Source organism: Macaca fascicularis, chromosome 17, assembly GCF_037993035.2.
Source record: "Macaca fascicularis isolate 582-1 chromosome 17, T2T-MFA8v1.1".
Classification (NCBI taxonomy): Eukaryota; Metazoa; Chordata; class Mammalia; order Primates; family Cercopithecidae; genus Macaca; species Macaca fascicularis.
In genome coordinates, this window is record NC_088391.1 from 1,247,494 (window position 1) to 1,268,635 (window position 21,142).

At 36.4% G+C, this 21,142-nt stretch overlaps 1 protein-coding gene across 40 annotated transcripts in view; it reads right to left on the reverse strand.

Moving 5' to 3' along the window:
• IFT88 (intraflagellar transport 88) overlaps positions 1–21,142 on the reverse strand; it is a 120,992-nt gene that overhangs the window by 80,547 nt on the left and 19,303 nt on the right. For 13 of the 40 annotated variants that reach the window (XR_012426710.1, XR_012426711.1, XR_012426708.1 and 10 more), the window contains 9 exons: positions 14,836–14,892; positions 13,687–13,740; positions 13,029–13,092; positions 12,313–12,382; positions 7,936–8,026; positions 6,756–6,860; positions 5,425–5,527; positions 4,593–4,707; positions 1,861–2,089 (listed from right to left, as the gene is read on the reverse strand). Coding sequence is in view for 32 of the 40 variants with exons in the window: in XM_045376905.3 (XP_045232840.1) it covers positions 1,861–2,089; positions 4,593–4,707; positions 5,425–5,527; positions 6,756–6,860; positions 7,936–8,026; positions 12,313–12,382; positions 13,029–13,092; positions 13,687–13,740; positions 14,836–14,892 (888 nt within the window). In the remaining 8 variants the exon portion in view is untranslated. Of the gene's footprint in view, positions 1–1,860; positions 2,090–4,592; positions 4,708–5,424; positions 5,528–6,755; positions 6,861–7,935; positions 8,027–12,312; positions 12,383–13,028; positions 13,093–13,686; positions 13,741–14,835; positions 14,893–21,142 lie in introns of those variants that run through there. The other 27 variants (XM_045376907.3, XM_074021638.1, XM_005585436.5 and 24 more) reach the window with 12 other exon arrangements.

The following is a 21,142-nucleotide window of genomic DNA, read 5'->3' on the forward strand; positions in this document are numbered from 1 at the left end:
AAAGAACTGAGGCACAGGAAGAGTAAGAGCTGAGTAGTAGAGCCAAGGCATCTGGCTTCAGAGCCTATACTCTTTAGCCACTTGCTACACTACCCTTATAATCTTTTTTTTTTTTTTTTTTGAGATGGAGTTTTGCTCTTGTCACCCAGGCTGGAGTGAATGGTGCAATCTTGGCTCCTGCAACCTCCACCTCCCAGGCTCAAGTGATTCTCCTGCCTCAGCCTCCCAAGTAACTGGGATTACAGGCACCCGCTACCATGCCCACCAGCTAATATAATCTATTAAGAAAATCTATTAAAAGTTCAACTCTGTGAAATTGAAAATATATCATTTTTATCTAAAACTAGAGGCAATTTCATGTGGTTTTACTTAATATAAACTAATATATAGTATGCCAATATTTTATTTGTAAAAATCTGGAAAACATTTTAAAACCTTTTACAATCTTATAGCTCAGAAGCTACTGTTTCTATACTGGTCTGGATGCTTCTAGTTGATGGTCATGTATAGGTGTGCATGTCTGTATGTTCCCACTTAACACTATACAGTATTTTCCCTAGGTGTTTGAAAATAGTTGTGCATGTCTGTATGTTCCTACTTAACACTATACGGTATTCCCCTAGGTGTTTGAAAATAGTTGTGCATGTCTGTATGTTCCCACTTAACACTATACAGTATTCCCCTAGGTGTTTGAAAATAGGTGTGCGTGTCTGTATGTTCCCACTTAACACTATACAATATTTCCCTAGGTGTTTGAAAATAGGTGTGCATGTCTGTATGTTCCCACTTAACACTATACAATATTTCCCTAGGTGTTTGAAAATAGGTGTGCATGTCTGTATGTTCCCACTTAACACTATACAATATTTCCCTAGGTGTTTGAAAATACGACTTTTGGTAGTTGCATTATGTTCCACTCTATGACTAAGGATAAGGAATTTATTTCACTTTTTTTTTTTTCAAGACAGAGTCTTGCTTTGTCACCCAGGCTGGAGTGCAGTGGCACAATCTCGGCTCACTGCAACCTCCACCTCCCAAGTTCAAGCAATTCTCCTGCCTCAGCCTCCCAAGTAGCTGAGATTACAGACTCCCGCCACCACATCCAGCTAATTTTTATATTTTCAGTAGAGACAGGGTTTCGCCATGTTGGTCAGGCTGGTCTCGAACTACTGACCTCACAATCTGTCCGCCACAGCCTCCCAAAGTGCTGGGATTACAGGCATGAACCACCACGCCCGGCCTTCACTCTTGATATATTTAGTACACGGTTGAGGTTCCCTCTGCTCCACAATGGCTCTTAATAGATGAAATAAGGATTTGGAGGTTTCTTGGTCAAGATACTACTCTTGGCCGGGCTCACACCTGTAATCCCAGCACTTTGGGAAGTGAAGGCAGGTGGATCACATGAAGCCAGGAGTTCGAGACCAGCCTGGACAACATGGCAAAACCCCTTCTCTACTAAAAATAAAAAACTTAGCCAGGCATGGTGGCACATGCCTATAATCCCAGCTACTCAGGAGGCCGAGGCATGAGAATTGCCGGAGCCTGGGAGGCAGAGATTGCAGTGAACTGAGATGACACCACTGCACTCCAGCTTAATGAATGACATGGAATCTTCTTTTTTAATGATTTTTTTAACTAAAATTGTGCAGTCTGTTTTAACCATAATCTCTACCCCATTTCAATAGAGTCTCATTCTCAACCCAATTTAAATAACAAATGAAATACATCAATAATAAAACACATTGGTACAGGCCTGGGAGAAACCCAAGAAGTCATCTATTCTGGCTTTCTCATTCTGAAAACAGAAAAGCACAGATAACTGGAAAGTGGCTACAGAAATGTCTTTTTCCTACTCACACTTGGTGAAATATATTTATCTTCATCAATTTCTAATGGAACAGCAATCAACTTTTGGAATGCTTTCTTCATTTTTTCTCGGTCTCCAACCGCAAAATAACAGATAGTGAGGTTGTAGCCTGCCTTCAGATTTGGTGCCATGCTCATTATGTGCTCATATGAATTAATAGCATCCGAATACTGACCAGCCTGAATAAATGTAACTCCGATGTTCTGCATTATTTTAATCCTAAAAGAAAAATACATGGATTTGCTTTAAAATTCTTAACTCTTTAGTGTGGCGTTCAAGCCATTCCACAGAGTTAACTCTTTAGTGTGGCATTCAAGCCGTTCCACAGAAGAAAAATACATGGATTCACTTTACAATTCTTAACTCTTTAGTGTGGCATTCAAGCCGTTCCACAGAGTTAACTCTTTAGTGTGACGCTCAAGCCGTTCCACAGAAGAAAAATACATGGATTCGCTTTACAATTCTTAACTCTTTAGTGTGGCATTCAAGCCGTTCCACAGAGTTAACTCTTTAGTGTGGCATTCAAGCCGTTCCACAGAAGAAAAATACATGGATTCGCTTTACAATTCTTAACTCTTTAGTGTGGCATTCAGGCCGTTCCACAGAGTTAACTCTTTAGTGTGACGCTCAAGCCGTTCCACAAAGAGTTTTCTTTTTTCCTCTCCCACTTTACTTCTTTTTTGTTTTGTTAAAGCGTTACTGATAAAAGCTTTATAAACATACCATAAAATTCACTCATTTTAAGTATATGATTCAATAATTATTGCTGTATTTATATAGTTGTGGAACTACAACCACATCCCTATTTTAATTTGTTTCCATTACCCTAAAAATAAAACCTGTGCTCATTAACAGTCATTCCCCATTCTCATCCCCAGCCCTAGGTAACCATTAGGCCTTTTTTTTTTTTTTAAGACAGGGTCTCCCTGTGTCACTCAGGCTGGAATGCAGTGGCATGATCTCTGCTCACTGAAACCTCCGAATCCTGGGTTCAAGCAATTCTCCCGCCTCAGCCTCCTGAGTAGCTGGGATTACAGGCACCCGCCACCACATTCTGCTAATTTCTGTATTTTTAGTAGAGACAGGGTTTCATCATATTGGTCAGGCTGGTCTGGAACTCCCTACCTCAGGTGATTCGCCCAACTCGGCTTCCCAAAGTGCTGGGATTATAGGCATGAGGCACCGTGCCCGGCCTATTAGTCTATTTTCTGTCTCTCTGTCTCTTCTAGACATTGTATATAAATGGAGTCATACAATTTGTGATATTTTGTCTTGCTTCTTTTACTTGGCATAATTTTTTGAGATTCTTCCATTTTGTAGCATGTATCAATACTTGATTCCCTTTTTTGTCAAACAGCATTTCATCGTATGAATACATACCGTATTTTATTTATACATTACCTACTCGGTAGACATTTGTCTTGTTTCTACTTTTTGGCTATTATGAATAATTTTGTTATGAATGTTTGTGTAAAAGCCTTTGTGACAATCTATATTTTCATTTCTCTTGGGTATATACCTAAAAGCAGAATTGTGGGTCACATGGTAAATCTGTTTTCAACTTTTTTAGCTAACTGCCTATTTTCCGAAGTAGCTGTACCATTTGACATCTCCAATGAATTAGGTTTCTAATTTCTCTAAATATTCACCAAAACTTGTTATTGTTTCTTTGATTGGAGCCATTCTAACGGATGTGATCCCACCTTATTTCTAAACACTCTTCAATATAATCCCTCTATTTCAACTCAATTAGTTTATTCATAATTCTCTGATCAGATCATAAAGACTATTACTTCCTGGCCTTTTTTTCAGATGTCATCCCTTCTCTCCTCCTAAATAGTCAATACCAAGTATGCCTCCTTCATAAAGCCTTTCTTGACCATTCTTGTTCTCAATAATGATTTCTTCCACCGAATTATTATAGCACCCATTGTCTTGATTATTGATTATGAAGCACTTAATATATGTTACTCGATACTATTTTTTTTTCTAAAACGCTCGAATTCCTGGTCTCACCTGGCTTAAAAGTACTGAAAGGGCATGGTGTTCTGTAAGTTAGATAATATTTGCTAATGATAATGAGATATTATGTAAAATTCAAAAACAAATGATCGTAAAATGTGGTATTGCAAATAAATTAACCTTCACAGAGAAACTGTACCGTGCCTAGGGGAAATTATGATCAGTAAATATCCTGGAAACTTCCTATGTCCCCACAGTTATCTCTAGACCATAAGAGAACTTGCTGTTTCTCCTCCTGAATATTGTAAGAATAGAAAATATCCCAGCTTCCCCCTCTTCTAAGACTGAGAAGTACTCCTTTTCTCTCACTATTTCATTCTCAAGCTACAGCAAGAACGTAAGGGGGGCTTAATTTCTAGCCTTGTATTGATATGTTTGATACGTTCTGGAGGACTGCTATTATGATTTTGTGTCCGTATTAAGTTATATCAGGGTAGTAACGGCCTTCAGGGTTAACCCCTTTATTGGTCACTTAGCTTAGTTTTATTTCATATGATCACATGCAATGCTTTAACCTTTAACTTGCTATTATAAAAATGTGTACAAGTAGTAAGAAGGGAATAGATCAAAATACTACACATATAAACCTCACGTACAAACACTTCAAAATGTTCAACCCACTGAAAACAGGTCAGAAGAGTTATCTTGTTTTAGAAAAACACTTACATTTTACAATTATTATCTATTGTTATAAACTTACCTCATTTGCTTATTGACACTTGGAACTTGGTCTAATGCCATTCGGTAGAATTTAATGGCTTTGGAATAATTTCTTTGCTTTAAATAGATATTTCCCATATTCATTTTCAATATTCCTAATTTAAAAAAATTTAATGAATGTATAATATTCTCATTTTTCCACTCTTTCTGATATTTTAGATGACTTTTAATTCATATTCTCTGAAGCATTTCTCAGTTATGAAGTCTTAGACATTATCTAAAATTCTAACTTTAAAACAGTTATACCTTTCAAACTTATATCCTGTGAAGAAATGAAACTTAAGACAGATAGATTCCTGAAACTATGGCTAGAAAACAACTGATTTACATTATTGTGCTTTACATTATTGTGTACTCTTCTAAGAAAATATGGAACTTAAAGACATTTAAAAGTTAGACTCAAGAATGCCACATACATTTTAATAATATTAAAGGAAATGACATTCTGATAAACATTAATACTGGTACCAAAAAATTACACAATATAAATGCTAAATATAAACTATAATCTCTTGGGGATAAATTTATATAAGGAAAAGCACATTCTATGAGGATGCCATGGCTCATTCTACTTGTGATAACAGGATACATTTGTTTGTTTAATATTAGGCAGTATACCTCATGCTAACTATATTTCTTCATCTGTAAGGATTTTTATACAAATAGCGTGTTTAAGCAGGATACCCCTATCATAAATACTGATTTGCTGAGAGCATAGATCATTTCATTTTAAGGAAGCATATAATGAGGAGACATAAATTAATGCTATGAAATAATTACATCTACTGGAAAAACTGATTATGTACACCTACCTGCATTGCTAAACATCTTATTTTTCACTATAACTTGATATGTGTTAAGTGCTTCGGCATACATTTCATTAACTGAATACTGACTGGCCAAATTGAAAAGAACCTAAGGAAGAAAATGTTATAGAAAAGACACATAAGGACCACTTCAGGCCCCTTTCACCTGTAATCTTTCTAGAGATTAAAATTGTACAACAAAGTTAGCTACTTATATCAAGATACTCAGCCAATTATGAAATTTAGTAAACAAAAGAATTATCTTGCATTACAAATGAACACTAAGGAAGAGCTGTCCTCTAAATTTCACCTTAATTTTCTATGTATTCTATTTAATTTAGTAGTATTTGCCATCTATTAATCTCTGGAAGACCTATAAAAAATAAATATGTATCATTAATGCTGCTGGTGATCAAAGAAATAAGCAAGATCGTGAACTAAATTAAATTCTCTTTGTAAATATAAATTAAACATGTGGAAATATCTTAAACCTTAAAGTCTATCAGAAGAATTTGTATAGTAAGCTCTATATACTAAGTTATAATTTAAGTAATTAACTTACAGTAAATTATGTTCCTAAAGGTAAAAAATGATCATCATCAATTATCTCTGAAAGATTTCCTGGAATCTTAGAATATCAGCTATAAACAATAAGCATCTAACATTTCAAAATTTCAAACGCCCTTTTTTTCTGTGTTTAGTATATGAAAACTTTACCCACTGAAAATACGCCCTTTCAAACAGAAGTGCAAACATTAAGGAGGTGTCTTTTCAGAATTAAATAAATGTTGATAGAAATTAGAGGCATTAGATTTTTTTTCCCCACTACCCTCATAGAACATTATCTTATATGCCTAGTTTGAAGTTCTTGAAAATCACTGATCGAAAAGTCTACATTACAATCTCATCAAAATAACCACCTTGATAGAGCATAAAAATTAGTGCTCTTCAAACAGAGCCACTGGATGGTAGGTTTACAGGTACTTACTAAGTTATCAAAATATATACATATTTTTTAATAAGCAGAGACAAGGTCTCACTCTGTTGCCCAAGCTGGTCGCAAACTTCTGAGCTCAAGTAATTCTCCCACCTTCACCTCCCAAAGTGTTAGGATTACAGGCATGAGCCACTGCACCCAGCCCAAAATAACTAGTTAAATAAATAAAAGAGCTCTTTGCACACAACAAAGAGTGTTTCATGAAGCAAAGATTATTATTAATCTAATTCTGAGCACCTGAAGACCAGTAAGATTTTAAAAATAAAAGAAAAAAGACTCTGGAACCCATTAACCGTAGTCAAAATTTTATTTAAAAATTGTGCTATATTTCAATACTTACTGAGTAAGTTAAATCCAAATTGATATTTTCTGGAGTTGTAACTTGTTCTCGCTGTCTCACCAGGACTCTCTCTTTTCTTCCCGCATCTTTTGCCTTTTCTAAGGCCTGAAATCAGATTTACACCTTGTAACTTCCTTTGAGTGTTCATCAACTTTTATGCATTTGAGAAATATCGGCCGGGCGCGGTGGCTCAAGCCTGTAATCCCAGTACTTTGGGAGGCCGAGACGGGCGGATCACGAGGTCAGGAGATCGAGACCATCCTGGCTAACACGGTGAAACCCCGTCTCTACTAAAAAAAATACAAAAAACTAGCCGGGCGAGGTGGCGGGCGCCTGTAGTCCCAGCTACTCGGGAGGCTGAGGCAGGAGAATGGCGTGAACCCGGGAGGCGGAGCTTGCAGTGAGCAGAGTTCCGGCCACTGCACTCCAGCCTGGGCGACAGAGCGAGACTCCGTCTCAAAAAAAAAAAAAAAGAAATATCTACATGAAGGTTGGATGAATTCATTTTCTATCCTCAGATTCCTCAGGACACCCCTCTGTGCTCTTACCAGAAACTTCCCTTGGAAAGGGACTTTTTTTTTTTTTTAGAATGACAAAAAAAAAAAAGCACCAGTTCTATGAGTAATAAAAGTAGCTTTTTAAAGTGAACATTTCTTTCTAATGGTATTCATTAATCCAATAACTCATGGAAATTATATGATATGACAAAGTAATATGAACAAAGCAAATTAAAAGATTGATATTTAAAAAGCAAAGTTGGATTCCCAAAAAGCAAACTATAATTTTTTAGTTTACTTAGGAAAAAATATTCGATAGTAGTGAGGCTTCAAGAAGAAAACAGCCCTTGGCACTGTGTGTGGCTTCCGGGAGCTGCACCTTTCAGCAGCGTAGCGCCGTCCAATCCAATAGTCCACCTGGCTGCCAAGTTAAGCGCACCAACACATTAGAAGTTTTTTCCCTACTGAAAAGATCAATGTCAAAAATTACAAAATCAGCCAATTATTTTGACGTTCAAATTTATGAAACCGAATTACAATTGCTGGTTCTCAAAATAATTGCTTCTTATCCTAAGACTAGTCAATGGCAAACAAAAATATATGTCTGTACATATGGTGTATATATAAAAGCAGACAAACATCTATAAATGCTTCATTATCTTGAATCTTGTTTATGAACTTACCAATTTTAAGTCTCCACAACTACTGGCAATACAGCTTTCTTCTACCAACTCATTTACTTCCTTCTCTAATTGCTTTATTTTTTCTTCTGGGCTATTAAAGACAAAAGCAGGTACAATTTAAATCATTCAACCTCTAACAATCTATACTAAAATTTATTTTATTTTATTTTACAGACAAGGTCTCACTTGGTTGCCCAGGCTGGAGTGCAGTGGCACAATCATAGCTCACTGCAGCCTGCAGTCTTGACTCCTGGGCTCAGGTGATCTCCTCCCACCTCAGCCTCTCAAGTAGCTAGGACTACAGGCGCATGCCACCATACATGAATAATTTTGTTTTTGTTTTTTGTAGAGACAGAGTCTCCTCATCTTGTCCAGGGAGGCTGGTCTTAAACTCCAGGCCTCAAGCAATCCTCCCTCCTCAGCCTCCCAAAGTGCTGGGATTACAGGTTTGAGCCACGACACCCAGCCTAATTTACTTTCAACATTGAATGATGTGCATTTAAACTTTAAGAATAGGTTATATATAAGACAAATGTATACATGGTATTAAAGGCAAATGTTGCACTGTTTTTAACAACTACACCATGTAATTATTCATAACAGTAAAATAATAACAACAGTCAAGATAGGTAACATGGCCAGGCATGGTGGCTCCTGCCTGTAATCCCAGCACTTTGGGAGGCTGAGGCGGGTGGATCACTTGAGGTCAGGAGTTTGAGACCAGCCTGGCCAACATGGTGAAACCCTGTCTCTACTAAAAAATACAAAAATTAGCCGGGTGTTGTGGCAGGCACCTATAATCCCAGCTACTTGGGAGGCTGAGGTAGGAGAATATCGCTTGAACCTGGGAGGCAGAGGTTGCAGTGAGTGATATTGCACCACGGCACTCCATACTCCAGCCAGGGTGACACAGCAAGAATCTGTCTCAAAAAATAAATAAATAAATAAAAATAAAAAGACAGGCTCTTGCTATGTTGCCCAGGCTGGAATGCAGTGGCTATTTACAGGCACAATCATAATGTGCTACGGCTTGAACTCTTGGGCTTAAGCGATCTTTCTGCCTCAGCCTCCTGAGTAGTTGACACTATAGGCGTGCACCACCAATAGAGAAAGTTTCTAATGAGGTGAAGAAGCGTAAAAATCCTGGCTCTATTAATAGCAAATCAAGTATTTCCAAATCGGTTACCTTTCAAAATAACATTAATGTTGTTTTGCTACCACTTTCTTTTGGCAAAATATGACAATACTCTGAATACACATCAATGCCTAAGTAAAATTTTACTACGGCTATATCAGAAGAGACAGTAGTTCTCTTAATTCTCTACAAACGGACTTTATAAACGTATACAGGAATAAACTGAACAGCATAACTTTCTCTATAAAATTATATTCTTTGGGTAAACCTGGGACTAAGACTACCAAGTTTATTAGTTTAGAAAGATCTGTTCTAACTGAGCAATATGCATAATAGATGGTAGTCTTATGAAGGTTACAGGAAGTATAGAATTCTATTTTCTAGTTGTCTGAAACACTTTAATGTATGTCTTAAATGTTGCTGACAGATTTTACTATTAAATTCAAAATATCAACATAAAATTTGGCCGGGCGCGGTGGCTCAAGCCTGTAATCCCAGCACTTTGGGAGGCCGAGACGGGTGGATCACGAGGTCAGGAGATCGAGACCATCCTGGCTAACACGGTGAAACCCCGTCTCTACTAAAAAATACAAAAAACTAGCCGGGCGAGGTGGGGCGCCTGTAGTCCCAGCTACTCGGGAGGCTGAGGCAGGAGAATGGCGTAAACCTGGGAGGCGGAGCTTGCAGTGAGCTGAGATTCGGCCACTGCACTCCAGCCCGGGCGACAGAGCAAGACTCCGTCTCAAAAAAAACAAAAACAAAAACAAAACAAATAAAACCATAAAATTTGAAAGCTAAAAATCTGTAAGAGAACTTTATGAAGACACTGAAAGTAACTTACCCGGTCCCTATCAAATGCAAAAACTTGCAATCTATATTGAGGCACTGCTGGCTACCTACCCACACAGAGCCTACCAGCCGCCCCTCTTCTTTGCATGCAGAATCTGAGCAAGTCAAGAGAATCGCATTCTCTCTGTCCAGTGTTTGGTTCAGCCGTGAGCATGTGATGCATTCCACACTGAGAAATGAAGGCATATCTGCTTCAGGTAGAGGGCTGCTGGAAAGATCTTCTTGGCTTTTTAAGAGACCTAAGACTAGGAACGTTCTGCCTCTAGACTCCATCAGTTACACGGAGATTTCGAACTCTCAACACTCTCCTGCCAGCACAATGATCAGCAGGCGCTTGGGGAAAGCTAAGGGAACAACGAGAAGCTGGGCCAGGGGTGATGTCACTGAGCAGTTAAATTAACCACCCCAGAACTCCCTACTATGTGAGATCATAAATTTTCTTGTTAATTATGTATACGACTTTTTTTGTAATCTTTCTTTGAGACAGGGTCTTGCTCTGTTGCCCAGGCTGGGCTGCAGCGGTATGATCACAGCTCACCGCAGTCACCACCTCCTGGGCTCAAGCCATCCTTCCACCTCAGCCTTCTGAGCAGCTGGAACTACAGGTGTATGCCACCATACCCAGCTAATTTTTAAATTTTTTGTACAGACGGGGTCTCACTATATTGCCCAGGCTAGTCTTGAACTTCTGGTCTCAAGTGATCCTCTCACCTTGGCCTCCCAAAAGACTGAGATTATAGGCATGAGCCACCATGCCCCCCCCTTTTTTTTTCTTTTTCTTTTTTTTAGTTGAGATGGAGTCTTGCTGTGTCACCCAGGCTGGAGTGCAGGGGCGCAATCTCGGCTCACTGCAAGCTCCGCCTCCCGGGTTCACACCATTCTCCTGCCTCAGCCTCCTGAGTAGCTGGGACTACAGGCGTTTGCCACCGCACCCGGCTAATTTTTTGTATTTTTATTAGAGACGGGGTTTCACCATGTTAGCCAGGATATTCTCAATCTCCTAACCTCGTGATCCCCGCCCCCCCCGGCCCCGCCTTGGCCTCCCACAGTGCTAGGATTACAAGTGTAAGCCACCACACCTGGCCTCTTTTTTTAAAAAAAAAAAAAAAAAACATGTTTTCTGTTATTAGCAGCTGAAAGGACCATAAATGACAAAATATTTAAATAAAAAATGCTTTTATTAGCAAATACGCTGTCATTAATGAAGATAAAGTGATTTTCTATAGAGGTTCCTTGCTAGTCAAAAATGGAAATTATGTAATTTACACAAAAGCCTAAATATTGGGTTTAAGAATTACAATTTAAATTAAAAAAAAAAAAGAAAAGAAACAAAAAAAAAGAATTACAATTTAAAAAGATATATTCTATAGAAGCAAAACAGTGTAGTGATTAATTTCTAGTTCCAGCTTGTGCTCTGGAACTAGAAAAACTGGGTTTGAATCTCAGCCTTGTCACTTATTAGCCTTAGAAAGTTAAGACAGTTGGGCTTCAGTTCCCCTCTTTATGAACTAGTGAGAGTAATAGCTCTGTTTTCATAGGGAAGGTACTTGGAAAGGTGCCTGGCACACAGCAAGGACTCAGTTAATGTTAGCTTTTATTACTATTTGTAAAATGTATACATTAAGGTTCTTAGATACCAGCAGATGTACATAATTAAATGTATATCATACCTTTTTGGCTACTGTCTAGCTGCTAGCACAAAATTAAGTTTGTTCTATAAAAAATTAAATTTTTCAATAATATGACAAATTAATTTCATGTGTTCTCTTAATTTTTTCCCTTGAAATGTCCTCTCAAAATAATCCTATCTTAAACATTTACAACCCCATTTGGCTGTCAAGAAACTCAATACTGGCCCTGATAAAAAATCAGACCATATCTTCAAGTCAAATTATATCACAATAAAATTGCACAGAATACATATGGCTATTCTTAATTTTGTTAGTTCTGGCAACTAGGGATGGTTTTTTGTTTACTACTCTGCTGACACAAACTTTCTAAGAATTACGTATTTGGGCTGGTGCGGTGGTTCACGCCTGTAAGGCCAACACTTTGGGAGTCTGAGGTCGGCAGATCATTTGAGATTGGGAGTTTGAGACCAGCCTGGTCAACATGGCAAAACCTCATCTCTACCAAAAATACAAAAATTATCTGGACATAGTCGTGGGCACCTGTAATCCCAGCTACTCAGGAGGCTGAGGCAGGAGAATCACTTGAACCTGGGAGGTGAAGTTTGCAGTGAGCCAAGATCGCATCACTGCAACTCCAGCCTGGGCAACAGAGTGAGACATTATCTCAAAAAAAAAAAAAAAAAAAAAAAATTATGTATTTGGAAAATAAAAATTAAAAATATGCAGCAACCACAACAAACAACAACATAAGGACTTACATACCTATCTTTTTTCTTGGCTTCCAAAGGGGGAGCAGGGCCCCTTGACTGACCAAGAGGGTCAAATGCAGAGCCTGAGACACAATTCAAGAGTTAATATTCTATTTGTAACCCAGTAAAATTGAAAAAAATATGAAAATATAAAACTCTGCATAAGATATTTCATTTACCTCTTTATTAAATGGTTTCAATTACCTATTTATTAAATGGACATAACATTGTATCTATATAAACATACTGGGAAATTGGTAAGATTTTTAACATATGTAAAGCTATGTAAATAACACATGTATTAAACTTAAAAACAAAAATAAGATATTCTCAGCATGAACTTTCTCTTCCACAGTGATCTATCCCTATTATGAACTCTAAATTATCAGTCACATGTCTTATAACCTGGTATTGGCTTTTTAATTTTCCTTATTGGCATACTAAACATTAATTTTTGTTATAATTTTATTTTTAAATTATCATTTAACTTTCTACATATTATTTCAATACATTTTGACAAATTACACCATGGTTTAATTACCACCCCAACAGATATGTAGAAGGTTTTCATTATCCCTTTCCTTTCTTAATGGTACCTGAAATATCGGTGCATCTTATAATCAATGGCATCATTAGATTTTATTTAAAATGGCATTAATATTTATATCACAAAATGATAAAAGATTAAAAGATCCAAAAAAGATTATTAGTAGAGATAGTGTAACAAACCTCTCAAAGCTGCTTTGGTAAAACCAGCTGCTCTCACTGCTGTCATGGGTCTAGTAACTCCATCCTTTAAAGAGAATGGGAATCATTCATTCTTAAGTAAGATCTCCTATGTACAGTTCTGCACATTACACACAGCTTAATATAGACCCATTTTTAAAATGCTAACTTTTAATCACTATACATTTACTCCTTACTTCTACCTCCTCATGTATCAATCCTGTCCTCTCTCCCCTTTAGAATTTTAATTCTTGGATCTAACTGGCCTATAGTTCTAAAAAAAAAAATTAATCAGCTTGTTAGCCAGCTACTCTCTTACTTTTGGTTGGTTTCTTACATGCCTATGAGAGAAACCACAGAAATTGTTGTAAATGGTAGCACAGGAAAAACGGGCCCCAGAATACACCATATAAGCAATGATCAGTTCTATGCCCACTCCCCAATGGGGATTCATTTGATACCTGAGTAAATAAATCTAAAGAGACCTTACCTTCCAAGATTTACAACAGTCTAGACTTTAGCCCACAATTTAAAGAATCTGGGTCACTATGTAAGTAACATCTTAACATTTTAAAATAACATAATAAAGTAAAAAAACTTTGGTAGTAAATTCCAAGTCACAAAAAAGGCACAAAATGAACAAGCATGCAAACAGAGATACCTGAATAGCCCCTGTCATTGGTCTTCCTATTGATGATGCCAGAGATGTCTTGGACTAGTAAACAGAAAAGTTAAGTTAAAAAGATTCCTAAAAATATCTACCTTAAATTTTTAAACCAAGTTATAGAAGTTTTCTTCATTCTACCAGCAAATAAACAAACGTAATTTATTACTTTTACCTCCTGAGGGTATAGGGTAAAACTATAAAACAGGGAGCAGCAAACTACAACACATAGCCTTTGTAAATAAAGTTTTACTGGAACATAGCAATGCCCCATTCCTTTGCACACTGCCCATGGCTGCTTTTGCTATACAAATGCAGAGTTGGATAGCAGCAACAGAGACCATATGATCTGCAAAGCCTAAAATATCTAGCCCTTCATGGAAAAAGTTTGCTCTTATTCTGAAACACCCCCAAAAATCAAATTTATGAGTAATATACACTCAGGCTAACTAATAAAAGCATGTTTCATATGACACACAGTTATATTACGTAGAAGGCTACTTTCTTCACTCATATAAAGGAACATTATGAAAGCAAGTGCCCTGGACCTCTAGGTTCTGAAGACATTTTTTTGACTAAGAAAAGCTATTCCACCTAATTTTTCCATTTTTCTCATTCCTCTGTTATTTCATATAAGCTAAAACATCCAAGTTACAGGTAATTTGGGCAAGATTAAAAAGTTTATTACTTTTATAGAGTTTGATATATCTTTCCTCCAAAGGCTTCTAATATAAGACCCAAATATACACTTCTGAAACACTTTTCTTAAATGTTATATTTGTTGATTAGTAAATGTTTCCCAATTATACACACTATTACATTTATATAAAGTTTAACTTCACATAAAATATATGAATGGAATACACGAGACTTGGTTGTATCATGTAGAAAATGAAAGGAAGTCAACGAACACAGGGTTTACAAATGGAAAAAGGTACTAAAATATTTTCCAATACTTACAAATCAAAATGACTAGAATATTCAAATTTATTAATCAAACTAGACTTGGATAATGTTCGTAAGTATCCAAAATGGAAAATATATCTGGGTTATGACCTAAAATATAATAAAATTATTCAGAACTGCCTAAAGTGAACTATCGTATGAGAAAAAGCATCTTAATATTTTCAGCTTACAAAAACCTACCCCATATCCAGTAGCTATAGGTCTAGTAACTGCCGTGCTTGATATTTTAGCAGTTATCTTGGGGAGGAAAAAGAACATAGTTAACAGGATTCAGACTGAGCTATATAATAGAAAACTGGAAAAGAAATAGAAAATATATACTCAACAATAAAGAAATATTTCTATAATACTTAGAATGATTTATTTTAAATTATCTTAAATATTAGGGAGCTCAGGTATTTTAAGTATATGGAAAGGAGACTCATTCTGGAATTCATTTTAAAAGAGAAAGTGGACTTTTGAATGATCTGAGGTGCCAGTAAGAAAGATTTGTTTTCATGCTTGCAACCATCACGAATTAAACACTTTACTGCATAATTACTACTGCTAGCCACTAGGCCAAACAGTAGACACAAGATCTGGGGTCTGAGAACTTGAGTTTGAATCTCAGCTATCCCTATAACAACTACCTTTATTTAATCTCTTTGAACCTACAGTTTTCTCATCTTTTAAATAAGAATACAAAGTATACGGATCACAAAATTGTAGTCAGAATCAAATAGGAGCACATCAGTGAAAGTATACTAAAAATGTTAGTTGTTAAGCAGAATTGTTAGAAATATTAAGTATCACTCACGGAGGAATTCTACTTTTGGCTATGATGGACTGTTTTTTAAAACCTTCTCACTAAGAACTATTAAAAAATATACATGGGGTCAAAATATTTTTTTTTTAATGTGTGAATATATTAGAGAACCATCAAGACAGTGAAGAATTACAAGGTCTGAAAATAAAGAAGAGATGGGAAGGCTAGAGAGGTGAGCCTGCATTTAGGCCTGCTTTCCTTCTAGAGGCATCTGTTAATTCCAATGGCAAATCTGAGACACTGGGCAAAGCTTTTGAGACTCACAGCCTGAGGGGATAAATACTGGAGATGAGGGCCTGCCAATAACACAGACCTGGTAATCCTCTGGACTTTAGACTGTGATCTCAAAAGGCTGCACCCTAAGACTAAAAGGTAAATAATAGTATACTAGCCCTCATAAGGGCTGACATCCAATTCAGAATCATCTCAAACCCGACTGGATTAAGGTGATCACGGATTTCTACTGCTGCTAGTACCATAAGTAAAAGTAAATTCTCTCCAGTGAAAGATCCTCTAGCACTGTTCTATCCAATAAACTTTCTGTAGTGATGGAAAAGTTCTATAGCTGCCCTTTCTGATAAGACACCCATTGGCCACACAAGGCTGGTGAACATATGAAATGTAAGCAGCACAATGAGAATTTATTTTAGTTTTAAATAATTTAAATGTAAATAGTTTCATGTGGCTATTGCCTCTCATACTGAGTAGTGCAGACACAGAGCCATAAAGTATCTCTAAAATTTTTCGTTTATAATGTCTCACAATTAAAACCAACTAGACATATAAGAGGCAAGACTACCTAACCAAAAGCCAAGATAAACAAAAGAATAGAAAGAAACTCAGAAGTGGATACATATAATGGAAATATCAGACATAGACTTTAACATAACTATGCTTAACATGATCAATGAATTAAAAGATTAGTAATATCAGCAACTGAAAATGAACTAAAAACTATAAAAAACGAGTACATAGAAATTCTAGAACTGAAAAAATAAAAATAATGTAAAATCCTGGCACTGTCCAGGCAGTAGTGAAACTATTAATTTATACTAGACTTTAAAAAGTTAAAGATGAGTATCATAATATTTAGGGAAGCACTAAAAGAATAGTCAGAGAATGTAAACTACTAAGATAATAGAAAAAGGAAATGGCATAATAAAAAACAAGCAATACAGAAAGCAAGTAAGGAGAGAAAATGAAATATACAAGAGCCAGGAAAAAACAAAAGCAAACAGTGACATAGCAAATGTTAAAGTAAATCAGTAACTTCATTAAATGTAAGTGGAATAAATACTTAACTAAAATAAGATTGTCAGACTATTAAAAAAACAAAAACCAATCACATGCTGCTAATAAGAATTACATTTTAAATAAATTGATATGGAAAAGTTGGAAGTAAAAAGACAGGAAAGATATACAATAAAAATGCTAGACAAAGAGCTTGTATAGCTATAACAACATATTAATATCTTACAAACAGACAAAAGGCATTACTAGAGATAGAGGCATACTTCATAACAATAAAAGGCTTAGTTACTATGAAAATATAGCAATCTAAATATCTTTGCTCCACATATATAAAGCAAAAACCTAAAAAAATACAAACCCACAACCACAGTGCAAGAATTGATCACACTTTCTCATTAAAAATAGATTCAGTAGGCCAGGCGCAGTGGCTCGCGCCTGTAATCCCAGCACTTTGGGAGACTGAGGTGGGTGGATCACCTGAGGTCAGGAATTCGAGACCAACCTGACTAACATGGTGAAACCCTGTCTTTACTAAAAATATAAAAATGAGCCAGGTGAGGTGGCTCAAGCCTGTAGTCTCACCTACTCAGGAGGCTGAGGCACGAGAATTGCTTGAACCCAGGAAGTGGAGGTTGCAGTGGGCCAAGATCACACCACTGCACTCCAGCCTGGGAAAGAGAGTGAGACTTGGTGAAAGAAAAGAAAAGAAACGAAACGAAAAGAAAAACGAAACGAAAAGAAAAAAGAAAAGAAAAGAAGGAAAGGAAAAAGAAAAAAGAAAAGAAAACAAAGACAACAACTACAGTAGGCAAACAAAAAAACAGTAAAAATATTGAACATCTGAACAAAACCATTAACACTTTACCGAATTGACATATTACACTGTACCCATCGTGGAACATACATTCTTTAAGAATGCATTTGGGACATTAACAAATTTCAAAACATTGAAAGCATACAGATTATATTCCCTATCTAAAAATAAAACTAGATATCAGTAACACAGAGATAACTAGAAAATTTTAATATATTCGGAAATTAAGAAATATACTTCTAAAAAACCTACAGGTCAAAGAAGAAATACCCATGGAAATTAGAAAATATTTTGAACTGAATCATATGATAATGTAATTAGAGGCAAAATATGGTAAAAAACATACATATATGTTAATTCTGTAGGAAAACAAATGCCTGAATTACAGGTGATAAGATATAAAGTTGTTAGGTGAACTTTAGACATCGAAAGGTATTTTAATTGTATACATGTTTCAGGGCTTAAACTCATGCTTGATAAGGTTGGCTCCAGGTCTTAGAAAAAACTGAAAAGGAAGCATATGGGTCTCCGCAACTTCTTCCATGAGAACAAACTGAGGGGAAGACCATTATTTTTTTAACTACTACCTAACGACTAAATCTCGTTTTTGAGTTTTGTTGTCAGCACTGGGCAGCTCCTACACTCGCTTCCCTCATTCACCTTGTACTCTTACCTGCAATGCCCTTTTCTCCTGTATCTCAAGGTCAATCTCAGTTCTACATATCCCGTAATAATCAATTCTTAATTTATCTTCTAAGCAACCTCTTCTGATTTTCCCAACTAGTGGCAAATGACCTCTCTTTGAAATTTCATAGCAATTTTTACTCTTTTATTATAATTTATTACTTCATGCCTTGTAATATCTAAGTGTGTCCATTTAATTTTCCTTCTGAAGATTGTAAGCTCCTTAGGAGCAACCTAGAATTTTGTCCTCTTTAGTGAACCTGTAAGATTTTTCATATGAAAAGCGTAAAACTTTTTCCCATTTAATATAGTAAGTACTGAAATATAAGTGATGAAAATATCACTCAACAGAAGATTAAATGACCCACACTCTATCCCAGTTACAGACAGCTGTGAGACCTTGGCTTTTCTAGGCTTCAGTTTCCTCATCTATAAAATAAGTATCTCCAAAGTCATTTCTAAAGATCTTTGGAAGGGCCACCTGGCAAAATTATCACCTGCTATGTGATCCCTGAAATCACTTAATTGAAGGCAAAGTTCACTGATTTACTAAGTTAGTCAATAAAGATGTATGGAACACTTAAGTAGACAAGGAAAAGAATGATGAATAAGATAATCTGCCTCTTTGAAAAGCTTACAGTCTAATCACTAGCCTAGTGGAAAGACCCAGAGCCTATGGTTTTTCTTCCCATAATGAAGGTAACTTCAAAATTAAAATATGGGTTGTAAAAAAATTAAATAAATAAATAAAATATGGGTTTTAGAATGTGTAGTGAAGAATTAACTTTACTCAAAGAGAGGTGTGGCCTTTGTTGTTGGCTCCTAAGAGATGATTTCTACACCCCTGAAATGCTCTGCCTGACAGGAGTGTCTTTGTTTGCCCTGGCTTTGGCCACTGGTCAGTCTATCAATGTGATTCACAATGGGAGCTTTGGGACACATCAGCTTCTGGAGTTATTAGCCCAAACCTCCGGGGCTAGAGACTAAAGGTTGGCCTGGTGGGCGGTATGTGATCAAGCCTTAGTAAAAAATCTGAATGCCAAAGTCTAGGGTAGGATTCCCCAGTTGGCAATACTCTTCAAGTACTGTCACACTGTGGTTAGGAAAAGGCACTGCCATGTCTTGCTCCACAGGGAGAGGATAATCGGAAGCTCTCTGTTTGGACCACTCCTAGGCCCTGCTCTATGCATCTCTTCCCTTGGTGGATTTTAATTTGTATCCTTCCCATGATTAAACTGTAAGTATAGGAGATTTCAGTGAGTTCGTTGAGTCTTTCCAGAGAATTATCAAGCCTGAGGATGGTTCTGGGAACCATGAACTTGCAGTTGGTGTCAGAAATGGGAGTAGTCTTATGGAGGACTGACTGTGTCCTCTACCTGTGCAGTGGTTTAGCCAAAGTCATTGCAAGGAACCACACTAAATGCATTTACCCTATATGAGATGGGCGAGGTATTCACAACGATTTATTTTTGCTAAATAAGTATGTAGGACAGGGAGGAAGGGAGAACGTGACAAAGTGAGGGAAGGTAATAGCAGAAGGACACTTCATCTAAAGCAGAGAAGTTTGGGCTGGATATCTCTTTATTACCAGGGGCTGGCCTATGCATTGTAGAATGGTTAGCAGCATCTCTGGCTGCTACCCACTAGGTGCCAGTAGCACCCACTCAAGTTGTGACAACCTAAAATAGCTCTCTAAGCATTGCCAAATGTCCCTGGTGGGGGGGCACAAGTGCCCCCAGCTGAAAGCCACTGCTATATAGTATTAGATGGATAGGGAGGAGCAGCATTCAAAAAAGGAATATTAGACATAGAACATTAGGGATATAACTTTTTCTGCTTCACTACTTAGTGTCAACCTTGTTTATTTTCAACTACAAACAGAGCTTGGCAGATTTCATGCACTGTGAAAGGCAGATGTCTATGCTTTGTACGACATATACAAAAACCTTAATACTAATACTGAAAAAAACTACTCTAGCAATTCATGTACTGGTAGAAAATTAATTCATAGAATATTAATTAATATTAATACAAGGAAGGGTAATCTGTAAATTAAGCTCCAATGTTTTGAAGGATCAATATTTATGCTACTTTAAAAATTAGAAAAGCAAACATTTTTAAAACAATGAATGTTTTAGGTAAACAATATTCTGATGCCTAATACAAATAATGTTTACATTTTCAATAACATAAGAAATCCTTTGATCTCAAATACTTTAAAATTCACTTACTAGATACACTGAAAACTACAAAACTTGATGAATTAAAGAACATATAAACAAATGGAAAGGCATCCTGTGTTCATGGGTTCATAGACTGAAAGACTTAATATTGTTAAGATGTCCATACAACCCAGTTAATTCAATATAATCTTATCAAATCCTTATCATCCCAATGACTTTTTTTTACAGAAATAGAGATTCATCCTAAAATTAATATGGAATACCAAGGGACCCCAAGTAGCTAAAACAATTGTGAAAAAAAAGAACAAAGTTTGAAGGTTTACATTTCCTGATTTTAAAACATATTACAAAGCTACAGTAATCAAAACAGTGTGGTTACTGGCATAAAGACAGATAAACAGACCAATAGAGCAGCATAGAAAGCCCAGAAACAAACCCTTACATATATGGTCAAATGATCTTCAACGATGGTGCCAAGACCATTCAATAGGGAAGGGACAGTCTGCACAGCAAATAGTGTTGGGAGAACTAAATATCCATATGCAAAAGAATGAAGTTGGATCTTTATCTTATACCATATATAAAAATTAACACAAAATGGGTTAAAGATCTAAATGTAAGACCTAAAACTACAAAAATGCTAGAAGAAAACATAGGGGAAAAGCCTCATGACATTATTCTTGGCAATGATCTCTTGAATATGACACCAAAAGCACAAGCAACAAAAGTAAAGATGGACAACTGGCACTA